Source organism: Euprymna scolopes, chromosome 28, assembly GCF_053919585.1.
Source record: "Euprymna scolopes isolate OS-2025 chromosome 28, ASM5391958v1, whole genome shotgun sequence".
Taxonomy (NCBI): Eukaryota; Metazoa; Mollusca; class Cephalopoda; order Sepiida; family Sepiolidae; genus Euprymna; species Euprymna scolopes.
In genome coordinates this window covers 67,076,743-67,101,318 of record NC_136509.1, presented here as the reverse complement: position 1 = coordinate 67,101,318, position 24,576 = coordinate 67,076,743, and the positions used below count along the sequence as shown (strand labels likewise).

The 24,576-nt window shown below is 32.0% G+C and overlaps 1 protein-coding gene across 1 annotated transcript in view; it reads right to left on the bottom strand.

Annotated features, from left to right (window-relative positions):
* LOC145249688 (uncharacterized) overlaps positions 1-24,576 on the bottom strand; it is a 796,056-nt gene that overhangs the window by 261,014 nt on the left and 510,466 nt on the right. The window contains exon 4 of the mRNA XM_080111486.1: positions 9,621-9,663. Coding sequence (XP_079967612.1) covers positions 9,621-9,663 — 43 coding nt within the window. The remainder of the gene's footprint in view (positions 1-9,620; positions 9,664-24,576) is intronic.

The following is a 24,576-nucleotide window of genomic DNA, read 5'->3' as shown; positions in this document are numbered from 1 at the left end:
GATGAAATGTGTACACTGACATCATCATCACTTTTGATGAAATGTGTACACTCACATCATCATCATCATCATCACTTTTGATGAAATGTGTACACTGACATCATCATCACTTTTGATGAAATGTGTACACTGACATCATCATCATCATTTTTGATGAAATGTGTACACTGACATCATCATCATCATCACTTTTGATGAAATGTGTACACTGACATCATCATCATCATTTTTGATCAAATGTGTACACTGACATCATCATCATCATCACTTTTGATGAAATGTTTACACTGACATCATCATCATCATCATTGTTGATGAAATGTGTACACTGACATCATCATCACTTTTGATGAAATGTGTACACTGACATCATCATCATTATCATCACTTTTGATGAAATGTGTACACTGACATCATCATCATCACTTTTGATGAAATGTGTACACTGACATCATCATCATCACTTTTGATGAAATGTGTACACTGACATCATCATCATCACTTTTGATGAAATGTGTACACTGATATCATCATCATCACTTTTGGTGAAATGTGTACACTGATATCATCATCATCATCATCACTTTTGATGAAATGTGTACACTGACATCATCATCATCATCACTTTTGATGAAATGTGTACACTGACATCATCATCATCACTTTTGATGAAATGTGTACACTGACATCATCATCATCACTTTTGATGAAATGTGTACACTGACATCATCATCATCATCATCATCACTTTTGATGAAATGTGTACACTGACATCATCATCATCATCATCATCACTTTTGATGAAATGTGTACACTGACATCATCATCATCATTTTTGATGAAATGTGTACACTGACATCATCATCATCATGACTTTTGATGAAATGTTTACACTGACATCATCATCATCATCATTGTTGATGAAATGTGTACACTGACATCATCATCATCATCACTTTTGATGAAATGTGTACACTGACATCATCATCATCATCATCACTTTTGATGAAATGTGTACACTGACATCATCATCATCACTTTTGATGAAATGTGTACACTGACATCATCATCACTTTTGATGAAATGTGTACACTGACATCATCATCATCACTTTTGATGAAATGTGTACACTGATATCATCATCATCACTTTTGATGAAATGTGTACACTGATATCATCATCATCACTTTTGATGAAATGTGTACACTGACATCATCATCATCATCATCACTTTTGATGAAATGTGTACCCTGACATCATCATCATCACTTTTGATGAAATGTGTACACTGACATCATCATCATCATCACTTTTGATGAAATGTGTACACTGACATCATCATCATCACTTTTGATGAAATGTGTACACTGACATCATCATCATCACTTTTGATGAAATGTGTACACTGACATCATCATCATCATCACTTTTGATGAAATGTGTACACTGACATCATCATCACTTTTGATGAAATGTGTACACTGACATCATCATCATCATTTTTTATGAAATGTGTACACTGATATCATCATCATCATTTTTGATGAAATGTGTACACTCACATCATCATCATCATCATCATAATGTAATTACATGTTTGTATGTTTCACCCTTTTTTAACAGATGTAATCACTTGAAAATATAATGCAAGAAATTACTTAATTTTATTAAATTTTATGTATGTTTGATACTCGTATTAAAATACATGTTCTTAGTATTTTGGCTAGAAACAAAGGGTAGCATCTGTTTCAATCCAAAGATAGTACAATAATATCCTGGAGTTTGAGTCTACAGAAGACGGCCATAGAATAGAAATATACAACAGATAAAGGATATAATTGTGGAATTTCTACAGGTCCCACTCGTAATAGACATTAGATAATAAATCTCAAATGTAATAATAGTTACTTAAATTTCTTAAATGGTGATAAAAACAAAAATCATATTATAATATTAAACAAAAAAAGATAAAAAATTAACGACCTGGTTATACCTAATGTAGTATTAGACGTGGGTAAGGTACACTGGCTTCCTTTGAAGGAGGAAGTTTACAGGGAATATCAAATTCGTAAGCAGTCCCCAGCCGGATGTATATCCCAGTCATGAGAAAGCGCCTAGCATTTCTAAAATTGTCAGCCATCTGGTAATGAACGGGCTCCATGTTGCTTAACTTTGGTAATCTAATTAGAACCGGTGTTTCAACGCGACCATGCTGTATTATATATATATATATATATATATATATATATATATATATATATATATATATATATATACACGCATCATATTATAATATAGAGAAAATTTAATTCGAGGTCGTTTATTATTAAATCAGATGGTTGTAACCATTTGTTGATAGCATGGCTACACAAGCAGAATAATGTGTTATATCGACTTTATTTTTCAGTCCCAATCAAATAAAATAGAATTCAAACGGAGAAAACAAAGCAGTTCTTGTTATAAAAACCTCTTGCGTGTCATATCATAGGCCGAAAGCTATTAATTTATAAGGGACAACTTATATGATCAAAACTAATAAAGTTTGTTTTTTTATCTCTGATTTATTAATTTTTGCTTTTTGGTTTTAATTAGAAAATTTTGAAGCCTTTTTTACTTTTTGATATTCTCAAACAGATTTTATTTATTTTTTAAAACCGGTTTTCTTTTTTCTTTGGATGGCTGGACATGCCAAGTCCACTCTGTACAAGTGCCACGTTCTTCGTCTCAGCCGATTCGAATGTTCGATGATAATCAAACTTGGTGCTCATCGGGTGTGGCTAATGTAATCACAAGTAATTTGCCCAATCCAATGTCACTAGTTTTGATTCGATTTATTTACATCAATTTCTGCCATGGACACTCAGGCCTCAATCGCTCGCTATAACACCAACACCACCTCCTCTTATTCTGTGGCCTTTTTTATTTTATTTTTTAAATATTTCCATTTAAATGATGAAACAACCAATGAATTATTTTGGGAGTGTCCAATAATCTCCAACTACAGTTTTATTTTTGAGTAAAGAGAGAATATATATATATATATTAGTTAGATGTGAGTAGAGCGGGGGAGGGGCACAGTGAAATGATGGGATAAAATGCAAACGCTACAACAGAATGAGAAAAGAAAAAAATAAAATAGAAAATAAGAGAGAAAGAAATAAACAAGGAGAGGTGAGGAAAAGGATAAAAAGGAGATAGGGGAAAAATAAAGAGGATCGAGAGAGATGAGAGAACATTGGAAAAAGGGGAGAGACATAAAAACAAACAAGACGATGAAGAAAGAGAAGAATATGGAGAAGGTTGAAGATATGAAGGAATAAGGAGAATGGTGAGGATATGGAGGAATAGGGAGGGGGGAAATTAGGTAATAGGTAGAGAAAAGTGTGTGTGTATATATATATATATATATATATATATATATATATATATATATACACACACACACACATAATTATTTCCACAGCCAAACAACGTCGCAGCCCACAAGAGCCATGACAGCCCACGAACTGGAAGTCTAAGACTCGAGCTTCACCTTCATTTGGGCTCATCATTTAGATATAACCGAACCCAGGATTTGAAACTGAGCCTCTTGCACATGAGGCAACCACTCTGCCAACTAAGCAAACGCTTCGAACTCAAGAAGTTATTATTTCAGAATATATATATATATATATATATATATATATATATATATATATATATAGGTTCATCATTTACTTGAAACATTACTCAGTTTGTATATACCAATCATAATGGATTTAAAAATCTTTCTTATAAATAAAGTTTTTTTTATAATGAAAATTTTTTATATAAATTTTGAAAACATCCGAGCTCAATGAATAACTTTTTATTGGGTTCCAGAGCATATATAGTGTAGTATAAAAATTCTCCAAGTTCCAAATATCAAGTTTTCTTAGTTGTTCATTACTTTTAAAACTGTGGCCATTACAATATTATTTCCCATTGCGACTAACAAGTCTACAAAATTATGTTTTTGCTGCATATTTAGTCACATACTCATCAGATGTTAAGATAAAAAAACTTAGAAAAAACACCATTTTGGACAACTTACATTGGTTCATGCAACCAACACACTCTGTGTTCCTTCTCGTTATGAAGATTATGGTCATACTGTATTTATTTTAACTAATATCAATTATTTTCGTATTTTTATGAATTATTATTGTTACATTTTTTATTTTATTATATTAAAAGGTTTTCATCCCCTTGTTTTTTATTTATTTTACCATTCTTCGAGTCCTATTTTAAAGTTATATTAATTACTATATTTATAATTTATTTACCAGTTAGAGTATTCTTATTAAGTGATTTAACTTAAAGTCGAAACTCCATGTTGTTTTTTGTCTTTTTTTCTTTCATTTACATTCTTTGAAGGCTAAGTTGATAGTTGAATTTAAATTAATTCCATAGATTTTGTAAGCATCTTCATTAACTATAATAATTTGCATTAACTATAATAATTTGTTATATGTATATGTATTTAAATTATTTCTTATATCAACTTTATTTACGTTTTGTGTACTAAGTTTTTAAATTTTAATTATTAGAATTAAAATGATTCTGTCTATTTTTAATCTTATTAACAGTAAAAGGGAAATAACTCATGCAAACTCAATATCCCAGAATCTATTATACCAGCCTTCCTTGAACGGAGGAATTTACACCGATTAGCACTATAAATAGCGCTAGTAATTCCAATACCAGTGAGAGAGATGCGACTGCACTTCAACTGCTAACCAAGTGCCTAGCAGATATATACGCTTTCCTATCTTTGTACATTATTATTAATCACTTGTTCCTTAACCGAACCTCGACTTGATTGTTCTTATTTTCACTGTCATTCCACAACACAACAGAATCTAATTCAACTTATTTCTACTTAAATGGATTTTGGTTGACTGAATCTGAAATCATTTATTCTTTCCTTATTTTGCTGGCGCATTCTAATTAATTGTACATTTTCTATGTTCTTTGCTGTTTTAAGTTCAACATTATATGCATATTTATAATCCCATATCCATTTTTTTGTCCATATTTTCTCTTTGTTATACTTAATTAGTATTTAGCTATGCATATCTCATTGTTCAAATATTGGTCGGATTATTGAATTTAAGTGTTTAAATCCTTCCAGCATGTTATGAAAGTTATTTAAAAAAAATTTTTTTTGCACAACTTTATTATTACGCAACACTATTTTCTATTTAATTTGTGTTATATTTTAATTCCTAACATCCTTAGTAAACCCATTTCCACAAACTGGATCTCTTAACCGTTAAATATTCTTACATCTTCTAAATTTAATGAGCTTAAGTCAACCTTATGAATTCATGAAATTCTAAGTACTTAATAGCTGTTTTACAAATTGACATTTGCTTAATTGTTTTCTCATAAAATATTTAGTTATTTTTATGATCTCATTGTGACTCGATTTACGATTAAAGACTATGAATGTTTAGCTTCTATTCAGTTATTTTAAATTTATATTAATGTGTCATACCAACTTTTAATTATTATTTCACAACTTATAATGTACATCTTAAATCACAGTTTGCTTATATCAATTTTACCTAAAATTCTATATGGTTTTCCCATTGAGATGTTCAGCATTCCGTATGGTTATATTAAATGAATTGAACCTTTTTTTTCATATCTATTGTATATCAATTTATGGAATTCATGGAATGAGAAAGATATGGAGGAATAGAGAGGACAAATAAAATATGGAGGAATAAGATGGGACTGGGAAAATGAAGTAATACGGGGAAGAGGTAAACGACCAAGTTCTCTCCGATTCTCTCTCCTCTGATCTTGAGCACGTGGTACAATGGGGAAAGAGGTGGCTGGTTACTTTTAATACATCTAAAAACCAAGCCTTTATCTTTACATCATCAACGCTCTGATTTCCATCTGACATCAACTGAAATGAATGGCTCTCGTCTTGGGGAGGTCTCATGTTTTGACAAGCTTCTGGGCTTTTACTCCTGATCTGAAATCGAACACATACATCAAATCCGTTGCTAAGGCCACTAGAAAAATGGTGGGATCCTTCTATCGATCCAGTAGATATCTCACTGCTGATTCAATTCTCTATCTATATAAGAGCCAGGTACGTCCAAGGATGGAATACTGTTGCCACATCTGTGCAGGAGCTGCTAGAAAGGACTTATACTGCCTTGACAGAGTTCAAAATAGACTTCGTAGGGGATGTCCTTTTCTCTTCCCTGCAACCTCTTTCTCACAGAGGAGGTGTTGCTAGTTTGTTTCTGCTTTATCGTTATTTTCATGGCAAGTACTCGACTGAGCTTCAATCTATCGTCTTCCCTCACCAAACTTTCACAAGAAACACTCGTCTAGCTGAAAACACTCTCCCCAATCTTTATCTGTGCCTAAACCCAAACGTAGATTCCATGAACAAAGTTTCTTTCTTAGAACTACATGCCTATGGAACTGTTTTCTGTTTGCCTGCTTTCCAGCTGACTACAATATGGTTGTCTTCAAGTCTAACCTAAACGAGTTCTTGATGAGCTGCTCCACTTAAGTTAACAAATTTATCAAATTTCCGTTACTAACAATTACTATATTGTCCAATTGATTACTGTACACTCGTTAACCCTTATCCTCGAGTGGCCTTTGGGCCTTGATAAGTGGTGATGCTTATGTAAAAAAAGGAGGTCGAGGAATAGGGAGAACAGAAAATTATATTGAATGAGGAAGATACAGAGGAATAGTGGGGACAAAGAAGATATGGAGGAATAGGATTCACTGGGAAAATGAAAAAAATAGGGAGAATGGGGAAGAGAAGGAGGAATAGAGAGAATGGGGAGGATGTGGAGGAAAAAGGAAGGAGAAAAGGAGGGGAGAAAGTGAAAAAAAGTTTAAGAGAACAGAAAGGAGGGAGGCATGGAATGAAAGAAAGAACGCTAGATAAAGAAGGTGTGTGAAATAGGGCAAAAAATAGAAAAGAAAAGGAAATCATTTAAGAAAAGACAAGTTTGATTGATAATAAATAATACAGAGAAAAGAAAGGAAAGATAAGGAAAAAACGAAAAATCTAAAAAATTAGAGAGAAGGAGTGAGAGAGCAATCGCTGTGTGAAGTAAATCGTTTCCCATAAGAAGTGTACACAAAGGATGCCAGGGTGTCCAAATTGGCAAAGAAACAAAACAGTTTGATTATTCTACCATTTCCACAGACAAACCGATCATTTTTTCATCAATGTTGAATAAACAAAGATCTTGGACAATCAGGATCACTGAATAATATTTCTTTCTTCTTATGAGGAGGGATTGATAGGAGACCAATCAATGATGCATTATTTTCTATAGTGTTTGCAAATGGGTAGCCATATTTAGCCATGCTTAAAACGGAAAGTGAGCCGGAAAGAGATAAAGTCCAGTTAATTTCTCATTCTCAGCAAAAAGTTGATTCAATTCTGAATTTTTGAGATGAGATGTGAATGTTTGTATTATTTTGATTAATCGGACAATTATTTCCATCTTGGGTGTTATTGGCACAACACTTCGATCGCTGCACCTGCAACCTTCTTCAACTGTTGAATACAAGTTTCTTTTTCTCCACTAAAGAAAAGAGGGGTTAGCTCTGCATTGCAAGAATTTGAATCGTAGGTTTGAGGGTGGGTCCATAGATCATAAAGAAAGTTCAATCTTCAAGAGTCACTAAGATATTTTGTTAAGGTTTTCCTATGACTCAATTTTTCAGGATATTTATGCTAATTTTTAATAATTTTTCAGGATATTTATGCTAATTTTTAATAATTTTTCAGGATATTTATGCTAATTTTTAATAATTTTTCAGGATATTTATGCTAATTTTTAATAATTTTTCAGGATATTTATGCTAATTTTTAATAATTTTTCAGGATATTTATGCTAATTTTTAATAATTTTTCAGGATATTTATGCTAATTTTTAATAATTTTTCAGGATATTTATGCTAATTTTTAATAATTTTTCAGGATATTTATGCTAATTTTTAATAATTTTTCAGGATATTTATGCTAATTTTTAATAATTTTTCAGGATATTTATGCTAATTTTTAATAATTTTTCAGGATATTTATGCTAATTTTTAATAATTTTTCAGGATATTTATGCTAATTTTTAATAATTTTTCAGGATATTTATGCTAATTTTTAATAATTTTTCAGGATATTTATGCTAATTTTTAATAATTTTTCAGGATATTTATGCTAATTTTTAATAATTTTTCAGGATATTTATGCTAATTTTTAATAATTTTTCAGGATATTTATGCTAATTTTTAATAATTTTTCAGGATATTTATGCTAATTTTTAATAATTTTTCAGGATATTTATGCTAATTTTTAATAATTTTTCAGGATATTTATGCTAATTTTTAATAATTTTTCAGGATATTTATGCTAATTTTTAATAATTTTTCAGGATATTTATGCTAATTTTTAATAATTTTTAAGGATATTTATGCTAATTTTTAATAATTTTTCAGGATATTTATGCTAATTTTTAATAATTTTTCAGGATATTTATGCTAATTTTTAATAATTTTGAAGGATATTTATGCTAATTTTTAATAATTTTTAAGGATATTTATGCTAATTTTTAATAATTTTGAAGGATATTTATGCTAATTTTTAATAATTATCTTTAATATCCTGAAAAATGTGCTTCAATCTCTCATTTCTTTTTGTAAAACATTCACAGCAAGAGTTTGTCTTATTTTTATTATTCTTATGTAAAGAACTTTCTCTTTTCCCTGTATCAAACGGAAAAGTTTCTTTCCAAGAACGTCACATCTGGAATATGTTGCGACAAGTTTGGTTTTCGATGATCATCTTCGAATCTGATGTCAACAAAAATACTTGTCATAAATTGTTTCCATAAGTAATCAAATCTTATACACTATTTTCAATCCTATTATAATGTATCTCATCATTCGACTGACAATCTATTAATCTCATAACCTATATCCTTGAATGGCTTTTACCTTGATAAATAGTGAAACTGAATCGTTTGCAGTTAGATTTCTAATTTTAAATAGAAAAAAAATCATGAAAATGTGCTTTATTTGGATTCTTCAGATTATTTGGATTCTCATCTCGAGTGTTATTTTCACAATGTTTTGATTGATGTAACCCCCGACCTTCTTCAGATGTATCTTGTTGAACTCTGGAATCTTTGGGTCAAACTTTATTTAATCCACGAAGTAGCATGCTCTCGTTTCGTCAGCCATACAACTGGAAATTACTATGGACTTGTATTCAGTCATGGTTTCTTTAGTATATCTTATCAAACTCGAGAAGGCCGAAGGTTATACCGACTAAAACATTGTGAAGATAACATACAAACTGAGAATAGTAGTCCGAAGAATCCTAATAATACAAATAATCAATTCTTGTCTCAAAAATCCAGAAAAACCATGGAAATTGATTAATCTTTCTAATTCAAATATTTTTATCATAAGCGAAATGACAAAAACATGAAAATGATATTTTTTAATAAATTGATGCAGGAAACAAAAAAGACAAAAACATGAAAATGGTATTTTTTAATAAATTGATGCAGGAAACAAAAAAGACATCCAAAGTTTTATTCTCTTACCTTTACACCAGAGTTCAGTTGATTAGGAAGGACAAAAGAAAAGCTGCATAAAATGGGAAGAGAATATGTCGGTTATTTAATATTATACACAGAACAGTTTTGTAAGGAACAAATATCAAAGGCATTCAAGTATTGTTACATAGAATACTTACACGAAGCTGTTTGATGATGTGAATAGTGTCATTACTAGGGCTAGGACAAGAGCATATTCTTTTGTTTTGACTCTCGAGTGTGTATGCATTGATATCTTATATGCTTTTATATAGAGTGATGGTTGATTAACAGTGTCTAACTGTGTTGGATATATACTTGAGAGTCAAAACAATGATAAGCATATTCTGTTGTCATAGACCTAGTCATTATATAAGATGGTCTGTATTCTTACATAGTATCAAAGACAGTTATTATTAGCATGTAGGCAGTTTGGTGTCATTACATATCATAGCAAGATAGATGTTAATGTGTAAAAATAATGCTAAGAATAGTATTTTCCATATCATGTTAGAGGAAGCAGAGAAGTAGAAAATCCCATTAGATGTTCAGGAGTAAGTGTCACAATATGACGTCATGAATAGGGAGTTTGAAAGAATAGCAAATTTCTCTCTTTGTGTGAAAAAGCTGGTGATACAGAAATTGGCAGTAGTATAAAAGAATTGAACGCTGAAAACTATGACATCATTAAGCAATTCTGTTGTTGGCATGTTTTGATTTGTTAGATTATTTCAGCTATAAGGAAAACAAAGATGGCTGCTATCATCAACTTTATTTCTCCTGCTTCATTAACCCTATGACTACCTTTACAACTAGACCTCACTATCCATTAAGCCAACTACTTCTAATGTGACAATAAGAAAAGACAGCTTCTTTCTGTCAATAAGAAGAGCCGAAAGGGTTCTCCGATCAAACATTACCAAATGTTAATTATTGATGCATAACAATACATCATTACATGAAGTGTTTTAGTACTATAACATAATACTATTAATTTTAAATACTATCGGTACATACGGTGGTATCATAATTGCATAATATATCATAAAAGGTAATATGGTATTCTTGCATAATATCATTACATCAGTCATTGGCTTCTTATATATTACCATTATATAAGGTGATAAGGCGAAGGGGTAATGTTACATTGTAACATAACATTGCTTTGTACTGTTACATAGTAACATATGACGTCATACAATGATATATGTAGAGTGTAACAGAAACAGACGCTAGAATAACCATTCCTTTCTTTAGAATAGAAAATATTCAAAGTAAAATAATTATAAAAATATGATTAAATCGTTTTTCTTCTTAGCTAATTTAACTACACATACACTAGCATCATTATAATTTACACCGAAATCAACGAAAGCATTCTTATATTTTTGATCACTGAAAGTTTGAAGATTCTACTGCCGACAGGAACTGACCATTCAAATTGAACCATGTTCTGCTAGCAACTAATCAGAAACTAGAATTTCTCCATAAAATATTGAACATTTAGCATTCCGGCACTTAATTTTTTCATGTCGACATGAGAAAGTTCTTTTACTCTTTGCTTGCAAAATGTTAAAGTCTGAGACTTATACAAAACAGCTACCCACCAAAAACTTTTCATCTCTAGGACTTATACAGAATAGCTACCCATCGGAAACTCTTCTGAAATTAAACAAGGCTTGCAATTCAATTTACGATTACTTTAAAAACATCTGTATAATAAACAAAATATTCAGATAAAAAAAAAAACTTTTATCGTCCAAAAAATTTACAAAAGAATATGAACAGAAAATGTAAAGTTCATCACATGAAGAAAATCCGAAAGCAACAGAATTAAAACTATGTTCATCATTCACTCCAAAAGAAGTAATAGCTATTGTGGTGAAAATTGTTCAGAGGATCACACATCTAGGATGTGATTTATAAAACAATCTGAAGGAAACGTCAAAGGAAGTAAATGCTGGGCAAACATTCTTCCATCCAGAAAACATTTAGAATCACTAAAGATTTCCGGTAGATAACAGAATCAATTTATTATGGTTAAATCATATCAATGCACGGGAGACAATTCTATTAATATATTGAACAGTAGTTAAATTAAACAATCTGGCATTTATTTTAGTTAATTACACTTATGTATTAACCAATTTACTTATATTCATAAATGTGTCATAAAGTAGAGGCAAACTGTCCATAAAAACTAATAAAAATCTTGAAATTATATATTCCAGGTAGAAAGATATCCAAACATTAAGAAGAAATTAATTTCAACAAGGGTCGTTGATAGTGCTCAATCAAAGAGAGCAAATTATGTATTTCTTTATTTTTCTTTAGGTAAATACACTCATATCTTGCTACGATGCGTAGACCATTTCAATCATATTTGATTTCATCAGGCAAGAAAAATTAAAATATAAGAATTAAAAAGGTCCCAGACCTTTTAAAATTTTGAAGAGAGAAAAAAAAAATGCCATGACTGGCGTGAAGTAAAATTAAAGTTCTTAAGATTGTAAGAACTTTAATTTTATTTCACGCCAGTCATGCCATTTTTTTATCCCATGAAAATTTTAAAAGGTCTGGAACCTTTTTCATTTTTGTATTTTAATTTAAGATATGACTGCATTTACATAAAGAATAATATATATATATATATATATATATATATATATATATATATATATATACATACTTGTTTACATAAAAGTCGTCTGTATTCGGTTAAAAATTTTAAGCAATATCGATTGAAAAACTCTCTAGTTACTTGCAACTAGCTGACTGAAGCTGTTCATGAATGTGTAATGACATATAAAACAAATAAAAAGTATATCTTTTCCTACTTCGGTATTGAGCACTCTTGTATAAGCCTCATTAAAAATTCGTTGGTTGCTTCACTCCTGGAAAAGTCTTTGAGAAAACAGAAACGATTAGATCGATAAGAATGCCACTGTTTGTTTATTAGTCTCAACGGTTCAGTTTCTGAATTTTTCAGCCGAGGATTGGTTATTTGTATTATGTGGATTCTTTAGATTACGGATTTCAAGATAAGTATCGTCTTATTGAATGTCAGTTAAGATTGGAAGAGTAGCCCAAAGAATCCAAAATAATACAAATCAACGATTCAGGTTTGAACGTTTTAGAAGATTTTTAATATAAAAAAAAATTGTTTTTCACTTTTGGGGATTGATCAATTAGAGATGGCCTCCATCCTTCTTCAATCATTAAAAATCGAAATGTGGTTAAAACTCAGTCCGTTTTCCTACATTTGTGCACTTGTTTTAATGATCCCAGTTTCAACTGAAATTGAATTACGAACATTGTACTTAGCCAAGTCTATAAGCACGCGCGCACACACGCACACAAGATGTATAATAAAACACACATGAAATACTTAAGTAAAAACATGAAAGGATAGAATCAACATATTTCACTGTTTCACAAATACGTGCAAACCCGTTGATGAGAAATCATAATAAACGTTGGTAACTTAAAACCAATTCTTCTTCTTCCATCAAATTTGCACTGTTGAGAAGTTGCTTCAGAAAACTATTCACTGAGGACACCTGTTGGGCAGGCAAACATGGCTGTCATCAGGATGAAAGCTGATATTTCTTGCTCGATGCACACCGATGACAAAGATAAATAGTTGGCTGATGGAAGCGAACCAATTTAACTCAAGTGTTTATGCTGAACAGCGTATTTTAAATGAACAGGCAAGAAGATATGAAAGACATTAGCCAAGTACCGGAGTAAACGGCCGATATTTCTACTGTTTTTTCTTTTAAAATAACAGAAATTCATGGAAAACCCGTCGAGATTGAACTAATTTACAAAATTTGGTGACTTATCCAGTGTAAGGACAGTACTATCATCAAAATCGTCTGGGCGGTTTACAGAAAAATACTGTAAAGTACCGAAATTCTAAGCGCTTTAACTCTAATACAAGTCATAAAGAAACATTTGGTTCATTATAAAAAAAAAAAAACATCAAAATATTTATTTTGATTTGAACAAAACAAAAATCATGTAAAAATTTTAAAAAGAAAGAAAAAGGAATCATATTTTTTTTTTTTTTTTATTTATTTTTTTTTTTCTATCGGATGTTTATTCAAGATTTATCCATGAAGCTTACTTTACAATGAGTGATTTTTTTTTTCTTGATCTGAATTTTTCTCCAATAATTATTCAGGATTATTATTTTCGTTTTCTATTAATTTTTCATTGAATTAGCTTAGTACTGACAGAAATAATATATATTTTGTTAAAAAAAGGCTAGCGTTTTTGTGAGAAAATAAAATCATGAAACTTTATGGCATTTTCTGTAAACTGTCCAGACGATTCCAATAATAGCATGAGTCTTATACTGCAGAAGTACCGAAAATGTACTTCACGCATTTGTAAATAATTCAAAGCACAGTATTTGTTCTATCTTTTTGAATGGAGCTATATATATTTTTCTCTCATCCATCATCCTTTAGGAGGATCTTAGATATCCCCCATATTAAAATATCCCCCATATTAAAAGCTGACCTTGTATCTAACTTTGCCTTCGTAGGGGGGAGAGGCAATTCAGAAAATCTTGCAGTGTAATTTTTAGAAAATTCGCTTTTATTATCATTTCATAGCAAATGCCATAAGCAAAACATATTTCTATAAAAAAAAAGTGAAAAGTTGAAAAAAAAGTAGGCGGGTCAAACTGGCTTCTCTTAAAGAGGAAGCGTCTTTCTCAATGCAGACTGGCTTTTCCCTTTCTGTGCAGAACTAAATCTAACCAATCATCAAAGCTAAGCTCGACACTGTCAGTGCCTCCGTGGTCAAATTATAAACGAACTGACTTCTAACCTTTTTGCACAAATTTAGATCTTTAACCTAAAAAAAACTATTATTTGTCACTCTTGCCAGTCGATAAGTTCAATTTCATTATGTAACCCTCAAACACACACATCAATTGAATTCGCAAAGTAACTAACACCTTCCCTCCTGCCCGGAAATATCTTTAACCAAACAATTATTATTTGTCATTTTCCCATGGCTATTGTATCATTGATTTATCCAGCCACACACACACACACACACACACACACACACACACACACACACACACACACACACGCCCTCATAATTACTTGTTGACCTATTGCTAAGATAATCAAGGCCGGGGGCTGAATTTCTTGGGACTAGCTACACTGAGAGGGGCACTGGGATTTCGGTCGTCCATAGTGTTATATTCAATCATTAATGATTACCATGTGTAAAGGTTTAAAATTTTCTAAATAATTTAGCATTTTATAAAATTCATTATTCAGTCAGTTTGTAATTATCGATTGTTTTCAATTTGGTCATTTAATTACTGTTTGCTCCCCACATCCATTATTGTAATATTTGAGTTTATTTGCTTAAAATACACGTAATAACATACATCCTAAACAACAATAGTTTCTATAGCACACATAGGTTGATATTGTAACTTTTAAAAAATATACAAAAATCAGCATTGTCTTTGCATGTTTGTATTTTAATAAATATGCGAAGAAAATTAGTTTCAAATTGTTCACAATGCAAAACTATAAACGAGTTTTAGTCAGTAAAATAAAGACAATTACTTTCGGTTTTCAACAAGAGCAGTCATTTGCAATATGTCTACAACAGATATGCAAATAGTTCAACTGAGCCAGACAGACATTTGAAAGTGGGTGCAATTTGATGGCTCTTGAGGGAGTCTTACTGATAGGCAGCACGTTGAATGGGTAGGAATGATAGAAGCAGAGCATGACAAAGAACGATAGAAAAGATAATGAAAAGACAACTTAAGTGAAATCAGGTGGATAAAGTTTAAACAACAAATTAGACAAAGATTAGTAGAAAACAATACAGCTATAAAGGGTTTGAAGACAAACAGTACTTTGTCTTTTTTCTTGTAAAATATATATATATTCATCTCTCTCTCTCTCTCTCTCTCATATATATATATATATATATATGTGAAGTTATGAAAATCGCTAATTGCCATATATATTTTGATAACTTACTATGTACCTCTAATTACACTTGAAGCAACTACTGAAAATCGATACATGAAATATGATATCTCCTTATAAAATTTATGTAGATACATGAAATAATAATGATAATTATATATATATATATATATATATATATATATATATATATATATATATATATATATATATATATATTATTAGACACAAAAGTCGTTTCAAAAATAAATGAAAAAAGTTGAAAAGTTAAGAAAACGGGAGTAGTACCATGAAAACGAGCAACCTTTTGTGCTCTAGAATTTATTTTTCTACATAGTCACCACCATTCTCAAGCACTTTTGCCAGGAATTCAATGACGCATCTCTGCTTCTGATGCGCATCTAGTACAGGAGTTGCTTTTTTATAGTCTCACACCATCTCTGACAGCATAGATATCGCACTCCCCCTAGACACTAGCGCCCAAATACATGCATTTGCTGACTTTAATGTCCACCATAGTAATTGGCTTAGCTTCTCTAACTACACCGGTAACATCACATATAACTTTTCTCACAAACAGTAACGTTCCCGTCTCCCAGATCGTCAGGACCAGCAAGCTTCACTTCTGGACATATTTCTGACCACAACTTCTGAAGATTGTGTAATAAATGCCCATTGCTCTGTCCGGAATGCTGATCATGCTGTGATAATGATAGACATCACCCTAAACTCTCAACCGCAAGTTGAAGAGCCACTGCTCAAAACAACAAGGTACTACAATAAAGCTGACTGGGATGCCATCAGTGATGCTCCATGGGGAAATATCTTTTCTCTTCTAGCTGAACAGTGCACAAATGAGACCACTGAATGGTTCAAAGCGACAATTTAAGCACATACTCCTATTCTATAGCAAACCCCACTCTCCCAAATGGTTTACTTCTATTTGTGCAGCTGCCATTGCTCAAAGGCAGCATGCATACAGCAGATTTATCCGACATAAATCCAGCACAAATATACAAAAGTTTATAGAAGATAGAAGAAATTGTAAGAAGGAAATAACCACAGCCAGGAGAGAATATACTGGAAACACTAGAAAACGCATTGAAGCACAAAATTAGGAACTTGTGACTTTTGGAATAGTGTAGTAAATAATGGGCAATCAACAATTCCACCACTATCCAGGCAAACGAGAAGGCTAATTTGCTTATCAGTTGGTTTGCCTCAAACTCTACTTTGGACCAAGCAAATCACTCCCTCACAGATTTTCCTCTGCGGACAGAAACCACACTAGATAATCTGAAAATCAATCATAAAAAACCTAGACACCTCAAAAGCATGTGGACCTGATCTCATCCCTGCTGTACTATTAAAAAAAATGCTCTGCTGAGGTTGCTCTAGTTCCCTCCAAATTTTTCAACAAATGTCAATGAATCTTGCTTTTCTGACTGCTGGAAAAGTGGTTTTCGTGAAAATATTCAAGTCCATAATTAATTAATAGTTCACCACCTCACATCTGCTAAACTTCTGTTTGACCAACAGTATGGGCTTAAGCAAGCCCATTCTACTGCAGATATCCTAACTGTAATCTGTGAATGCATATAACATGCACTGGATAAAACAGGGGAGGCAGTAGCCCAAGATATATTAAATGCCTTTGACAGGGTACAGCACGATGGTTTTCTTATGAAAATCAAATTCTGTGGTATTACCGGACGAATACTTAACATTATTAAATTCTTCTTAAATAAGAGAAGAATCCAGATTGTCCTCTATGGTCGTATGTCAAATCAATATGATATAAATGTGGGTGTACATCAGGGGTCGATCTTTGGACCTTTATTATTCCTAATATTCATAAATGATCTTTCTGATAAAATTGTCTCTGAGATGGGCATATTTGCTGATGTCACCATGCTCTATAACAGACATGAAGAGAAAACGAATGAACATGCATCCAAGGTAATAACAGAAACCCTAGATGATATATTACCTGAAAGTACTTCATTTAAACTCCTTGGCTTAACATTCACAGGGAATATGAGTTAGAACAGATACACTGAGGATATTTCCAAGGCTGCTGCAAAGAAGGTGGACTCTCTCTACCATGCTAGAAAGTTACTTATGCCTGAGAGTATCCTGTACCTCTACAAGGCCACCATTCACCCATACATGGAGTATTGTTGGCACATTTGGGCAGGTGCATCTGCTACTGGTCTCTCACTCTTGGACAGGGTTCAAGTTGCCAACCTAATAGGTCCTGCGCTATCAGCTAAGCTTCAACAGCTGATCCCTTCAACGAAATGTTGCATCCCTCTGCCTGTTTTACAAGTATTTTAATGGTGAATGCTCCAACGAACTACAAACCCTTGTACCCCCTCGACGTAAATACCCCCGACAAACCCGACAAGCAGCAAAATCCCACCTCTACACAGTAGATATCCCTAGATGTAAGAAAGCCTTCTACTCTAATAGTTTCTTCCCTATAATTGCCAGACTTTGGAATTTCCTTCCAGGTTTCTGCTTCCCTGACTGTATTGATATGCAGAAGTTCAAGTGTAATGTTAACAGACACCTTGCTGCTCAACTCTCTACAAATTATGTCCCAGATAGTCGCCTCCAACATTAAAGTGGCACTGTGCCTTGTTTGGGGTGAAAATACAATAAAAATTTTTTTTTTTTTAAAATTCTTTACATTTATTTCCTTTTTATAATTTGCATGGTAAGTGGTGTTGCATACTATTCTTAGACACTAATTATTAGCTTAACGAAAAGTCCTTAGCGTTTTAAAAGTACAGGTTTTTGAACAAGTCTATAAACTGTTTACTTAAATCAGAGATGGAACTTAGCATTTGTTATACATTTTTGGCCATTGATTTTTCGGATTTATTTACTTTTAGATATGCTTCATTACAAGAAAATGGATTCCAACAATGGATTCATGTTCGGATAGTTATGCCTTTTTTGTTCAAAAAATGGAGAAACTGATGCTAAAACTTTCAAAGAGATTTGTGAAATGTATGGTGACAATGCTATAAGAGATGAAGATAACATTCACAATAGAAGACCCTCAAAATTGATGTTTTGGAGACAAAAATTAAGGAAAATCTAAATGTTACAACTAGAACACTTGCACAAGAGTTGGATGTTTTAAAAAGTACGGTTTTATTGAATAAATATTGCTAAGAAAGGAGAAATATTCTTATTTCTATCCTCTTTGTGTGCTAAAAAGATACTTCTGGACAACCTAATGATTATGAAATTAGAGTTAGAAAGAAGAAATTCAAAAGTAATTATTTAACTTTCAACTCCCCAAACACTTAAAATTAATAATAAGCTTCAGTTAGTTTTTCATAAGTAATGCAAAAGAAAACTTAAAGCATAAATATTCCCGGGCATTGTCAGATAAGGACAGTCAGTGTGTGTGTGTGTGTGTGTATATATATATATATATATATATATATATATATATATATATATATATATATATATATATGGTAATTTGTATATTACTTTCCAATATGCTCAACCCAAGATAGGAATCATTATAGTCATTCATATAGCATATTAAGCGATGCTCTTTGCGTAAATAAATTGAGCTTGAGTATTTGGACAATGTCAAAACATTGTTAATTCACTGCCCACATAGCAACAGCTGAATAGTGCGATGGTTAGAAGCTCTAATTTTGGGTGGTCGAGTTTCGATCCTGGCTTGAGGTAGTTGCTTGTCTAACCACACTGATGAGCTGTGAAACAGCGAAACAGTACTGTATGTGGATGAGTGTGTATATATATATATATATATATATATATATATATACACACACACACACACACACACACAGGGTGTCCCAAAAGAAGCTGATGGTTTAAAAAAAAAATCATAATTTTATGTTTTTATATTTTTATTTTATTTTTCAGATCAAAGGTCATCATGAGTCGTTACACTATCGAGGAGCGGATATTTATCATAGAGTTGTATTTTCGGTTGAATGAGTCAATATCAGAAACTCAAAGAGAATTTCGACGAAACTTCAACACAAGAAATTCCTCCTACTCCCAATGCAATAAAAGCTATGGTGGCTCGATTTCATGAGCAAGTGTCTGTATGTGACCTCTCTAAATCTGGGAGACCCCGTACAGCAAGAAGTGATGAGAATCGTCAGATATTAGCAGAGAGTGTGGCCGAGGATCCATCCACATTAGTAAGAAGGAGATCAAGTCAAATTGGGGTCTCTCGATCAATGTGGTTCCAGCAGGACAATGCAACAGTGCATACGACACGAGAAACATTAAATCTGCTCCAGGACATATTCGGCAACCGAATAATTTCTCGTGGCTGTGAGATAAATTGGCCACTCCGCTTGCCAGATCTCACATGTGCAGATTTCTTACTTTGGTGTTACCTCAAAGAGCGGGTATACGCAAACAAACCAACCACAATAAATGCCATTAAAAACAATATAGAGGAGGAAATTAGGACTATAAGCCCTGAAACATTAAGTGATGTGCTGAACAATGCTCTGCAGAGAGCACAAGAGTGAGAAAATGAAAATGGTGGATATTTTAGTAACATCATTTTTCATAACTAAATTTAGACCTTGTGAAAAACATACCCTAGATTAAGTTGTATAAATAAAATTAGAATAAGTAGACTATGATATCTTACTATATCTCAAAAAGTCACGGAGGGGCTCAACTACCTACATATGAAAATTGGTAAGCATAACTTAAATATTGAGGAAGTTAATCAAATTTAAAATCTGTCAGCTTCTTTTGGGACACTTTGTGTCTTTGTGTATATATATATATATATATATATATATATATATATATAGAGAGAGAGAGAGAGAGAGAGAGAGAGATACACACACATACGCATTTTTTTGTAGTCATCCACATACAGTACTGTTTCGTTGTATCACAACTCATCAGTGCAGCTAGACTAGCACTTCTTCCAAGCCGAGAATTGAACCTAGGCCCATTGTGTTGACAGTCAGCAGTTCTACTCATCCAAACACGCTCGTAAATAACTTCCACAAATGTCTATTTGAAACAAACATTTGTCCACCACTTTTATAGTACTTAAACTGTTTTTGTTTATAAACAAACAGGGAGCATCCACTGCATTTACATCCAATTACGTAGTGGGTGAGATTATTTCTGACAGTGCTCTACCCAAAGAGGGGGGGGCTTAAATATATATATATATATATATATATATATATATATATATATATATATATATATACACATACATGTCTATACCTCAATATTATTTGATCTGCTATTTAGAGCATAGTGTTCTAGCATTATTTTTGTTATTTCTTGTTTGTTTGGCACTGCATATATTTTTTTTTTCATATTCACCATTAGTTTTTTCATGTACTCATCTCTCTCCTACACCTAATCCTAACCTGCTCCTTTTTATTGTTTTTGGTTCATTATCACAGAGTACAAATATTCATTTTTTTTCTCTTTTTTCCGACCCATCACAAAACAGTCGGTGAAAAAAATATTTGTTAGGAGACAACTCTCTCTCTGTCTCCTTGTATATATATATATATATATATATATATATATATATATATATATATATATATATATATATATATATATATATAAACCACACACAATACATAGAGCTGTATCCTAACAAATATATGTATAGTCATCCACATACGGTAGTGTTTCGCTGTTTCACAGCTCATCAGTGTGGCTACAAACCAATGCCTATTTGTGTGTTACAGAAATCAATATGTTAACAGAACATTTAAATAAATTTATAAATATAACTATTTTCAAATAATTTAAAGACATCATTGAAATTTTCCTTCGGTTGCAGCTGGTGTCACTAGGGATAATTATTTGTTAGGTATATAAATAATTAAAATATATTAGAATATATATAGTCTATCAAGACAGAATGGAACCACACTAGTGGTATTCACTTGGGATTTCTTATGTCGCTGGCCAGAATATATATATTTGGGATCGTCATGTTCACAATTTTTGCCTTGAAATAAAAGTCAAAAATAGCATTTCTAATATGAGGTCAAGTAATAAAAAAAAACTGGTAGTACAGTGTTGTTATAAGTTTGTTTCTTTATAATAACTTATAATAACACTGAGAAAAGTAAACCGTTGGTGTAATTTATACATATTAAAAACTCCTCCACCTGAGTTTAGCCGTGGCTACCTAGAAAGAAGAAGACTAGTGAACTGAACAATCACGTGGCACATGACGTAGCATGTAGGCAAAAGAGAACTTTTTAGCATTGTATTATTTTTGCTGTCTCCAAGTGGTTCAAAATGGATGATTTTATCTCAGGCATTGAGTATGTTTAAAACGTTGGAGTTATTTTATTTTTCTGTAGAAAGTGGTAAAGTAAATAATTTTTGTGAATGTATTTAATTAAAACTTGAAATAATTTCAAAACCTTAATTGATAACATTGTCTAAATAGAAAGTTGAAAATTTCATGTTGTTTCTTTAGTTTTTTAAATTGTAAAAAAAAATGATTTTTACAAGAAAATTTTTTAAGTCAGTATTTCGAAATATACCACAAGTATATTTAAATCACATTCATATTTTATTTAATGTATGGTACGTCTTACATGTATTTTGCAGAATGGTATAGGTAATTCAAACAACTCATCAGAGACTAATATAAGTCCATAAGAGAATAGTTTTTTTTTTAATCAAATCTAATATATTTACCAAATCTAACAGTGATACTAATAAATAAGTCAGACTTAATATGGTTGCATATCGTATAATAGGGCTTTTGGAAAGAAAGTATAACAATTTCAATAACAATATTGGACAGAAAATAACAATAGGGCTAGCAACAATATTAATGAAATTACATTACATAGTGAGCAAAGTATAAATAGGGATAATAGACAATCCATCAAAAACAAAACATAAAGAAAAATACACAACAGTCTGCTATATAGTTTAATCCGCTATACAGTAAACATGTTCTTTCAAAAATCCGAAAAATTTTATATCAGGTTGACAAGAAATTCTTGCAGTTTTTAACTTTTAAATTTTCGGTTTAAACACAAATTTATTGATCGAAATAAGCACCAGCAGAAACAACACACCTTTACCAACACAAAACAAGTGTATTTATGCTAGTAATGTAAAAATCTTGTGTTCTGGTGGGGATTAAATCGCTGAAGGCGTTTTTGCTATCAGTTAGATATTAGTTTCTTATGCAGAAAGTTGTCAACATGCTTGAAAAAGTGGTAGTCGGTAGGTGAGAGGTCTGGAGAGTATGGTAGATGAGGCAGAATTTCGTAGCCCAATTTGTTCAACTTCTGCAGGGTCAGTGAAGCATTATCATAGAGGAGAATTGGGCCTTTTCTGTTGACTAATGCTGGGTGTTGTTATTGTCAGTTTCTGATGCATTTCATCACATTGTTGTCAGTACTTCATCACTGTAATGGTTTCACCTGCATTCAAAAACCATAGTGGATGAGACTGGTTGCAGACCACCAAATAGTAAGCATGACCTTTTTTTGGTGCAACTCTGGCTTCGAGAAGTTTCGTGGAGCTTCATCAGCATATAAACACTGAGCTGAGCATCACTGGTTGTTGTCAAGAAACCGCTTTTCATTGTAAATCACAACCCAGTTGAGAACCGGGTCGTTCTTGTTGCATAAAAGAAGGGAAGATGACACTTCATAATGGCGTTCCTTTTGGTTGTCGTTCAATTCATGAGGCATGATTACTTTTCAATCTCTTAAGTGGTTGGAAATCGTTGTATACATTACGTCTAATTTAGAAGCAAGTCCTCGGATGGTTGTGCATGGATTGGTTCTTAATTGATCATTGTCAATATCTGATGGCCAATCACTACACTCATCATCTTCAAGATTCTCGTCACTGCCACAAAATTTCTAAACCACCATTGTGCTGTGCATTCAGTAGTGGTTCCTGAGCCAAATGCTTCATTAATATTGCGAGCTGTTTCAGCAGCTTTTTGGCCTAGCTTGAATCGAAATAAGAAAATTGTGTGAATTTCCTGTTTTTCCATCTTGTATTCAACGTTATGAAAAGAAAACATAATTGTTTTAAAACGATTGTAATTCAAACGATTAGATAGAACGAAAAACAATCTTTAAAATGATATATAAAGTAAAAGTAATGCTTACTATCGTTATGCATTGATGAAATCTTTGAAATGAGACATAAAAGTAGTGTAAAACATTTCTGTTTGGGAAATTAATTTTACCTTTTCTGTGACAGGTATGCTTTCAATATCTCTATTAGATAAAAGGAACTTTATGTATGTGTCTGTTAGTTCGTTTCCTATGGACTCCTAAATAGCTGGGCTGATTTTTTTTTCAAATCTCACACAAATGTACTTTATGTGCCTGCCAGTGTTCTTCAATAGGTTTTGTATCGGAATGCCTTTGATAAATATTGATAATCAAAAATAATCCAATGAAAGAAAGAACAAGCTATTTTGACTAAAGTTAACGCCTTATACAGTACAGTACACACACTGATATCACAGAGGCACATTTGAATTGAATGTTTCTGTTTAGAGCACAACTGAACTGTGATACTTGATTTTTGTATTTTAAACTTTAATTCAAGCCATTATCTAAAAATATTTTATGAAATTAACAGTAGGTTCTCTACAGTGCAATGTAGACTACAATTTATTGTGGACCAAGTCACTGTGGGAGGGCATGTGAAACTTCCTTTTGGTGAACCGTGGTGTGTCCCCAATTAGAGCAGGCAATCAATCGATTTGATTGAAAAATGGGTGATTTCCTGATCTCGATGACAATAAAATATGGGAAGGTGAAACATTCGTTGATCCTCATTTACACCGTGCAACACCAGTTCTATCTGTTAGTACATACACACACATACATATGTGTGTGTGTGTATAATATATATTAAAACAAAAACTGTATCAGTCTACTTTATTACAAGTCTGATTCTTAACAAAATGCCGCAAACAACGTACAAAA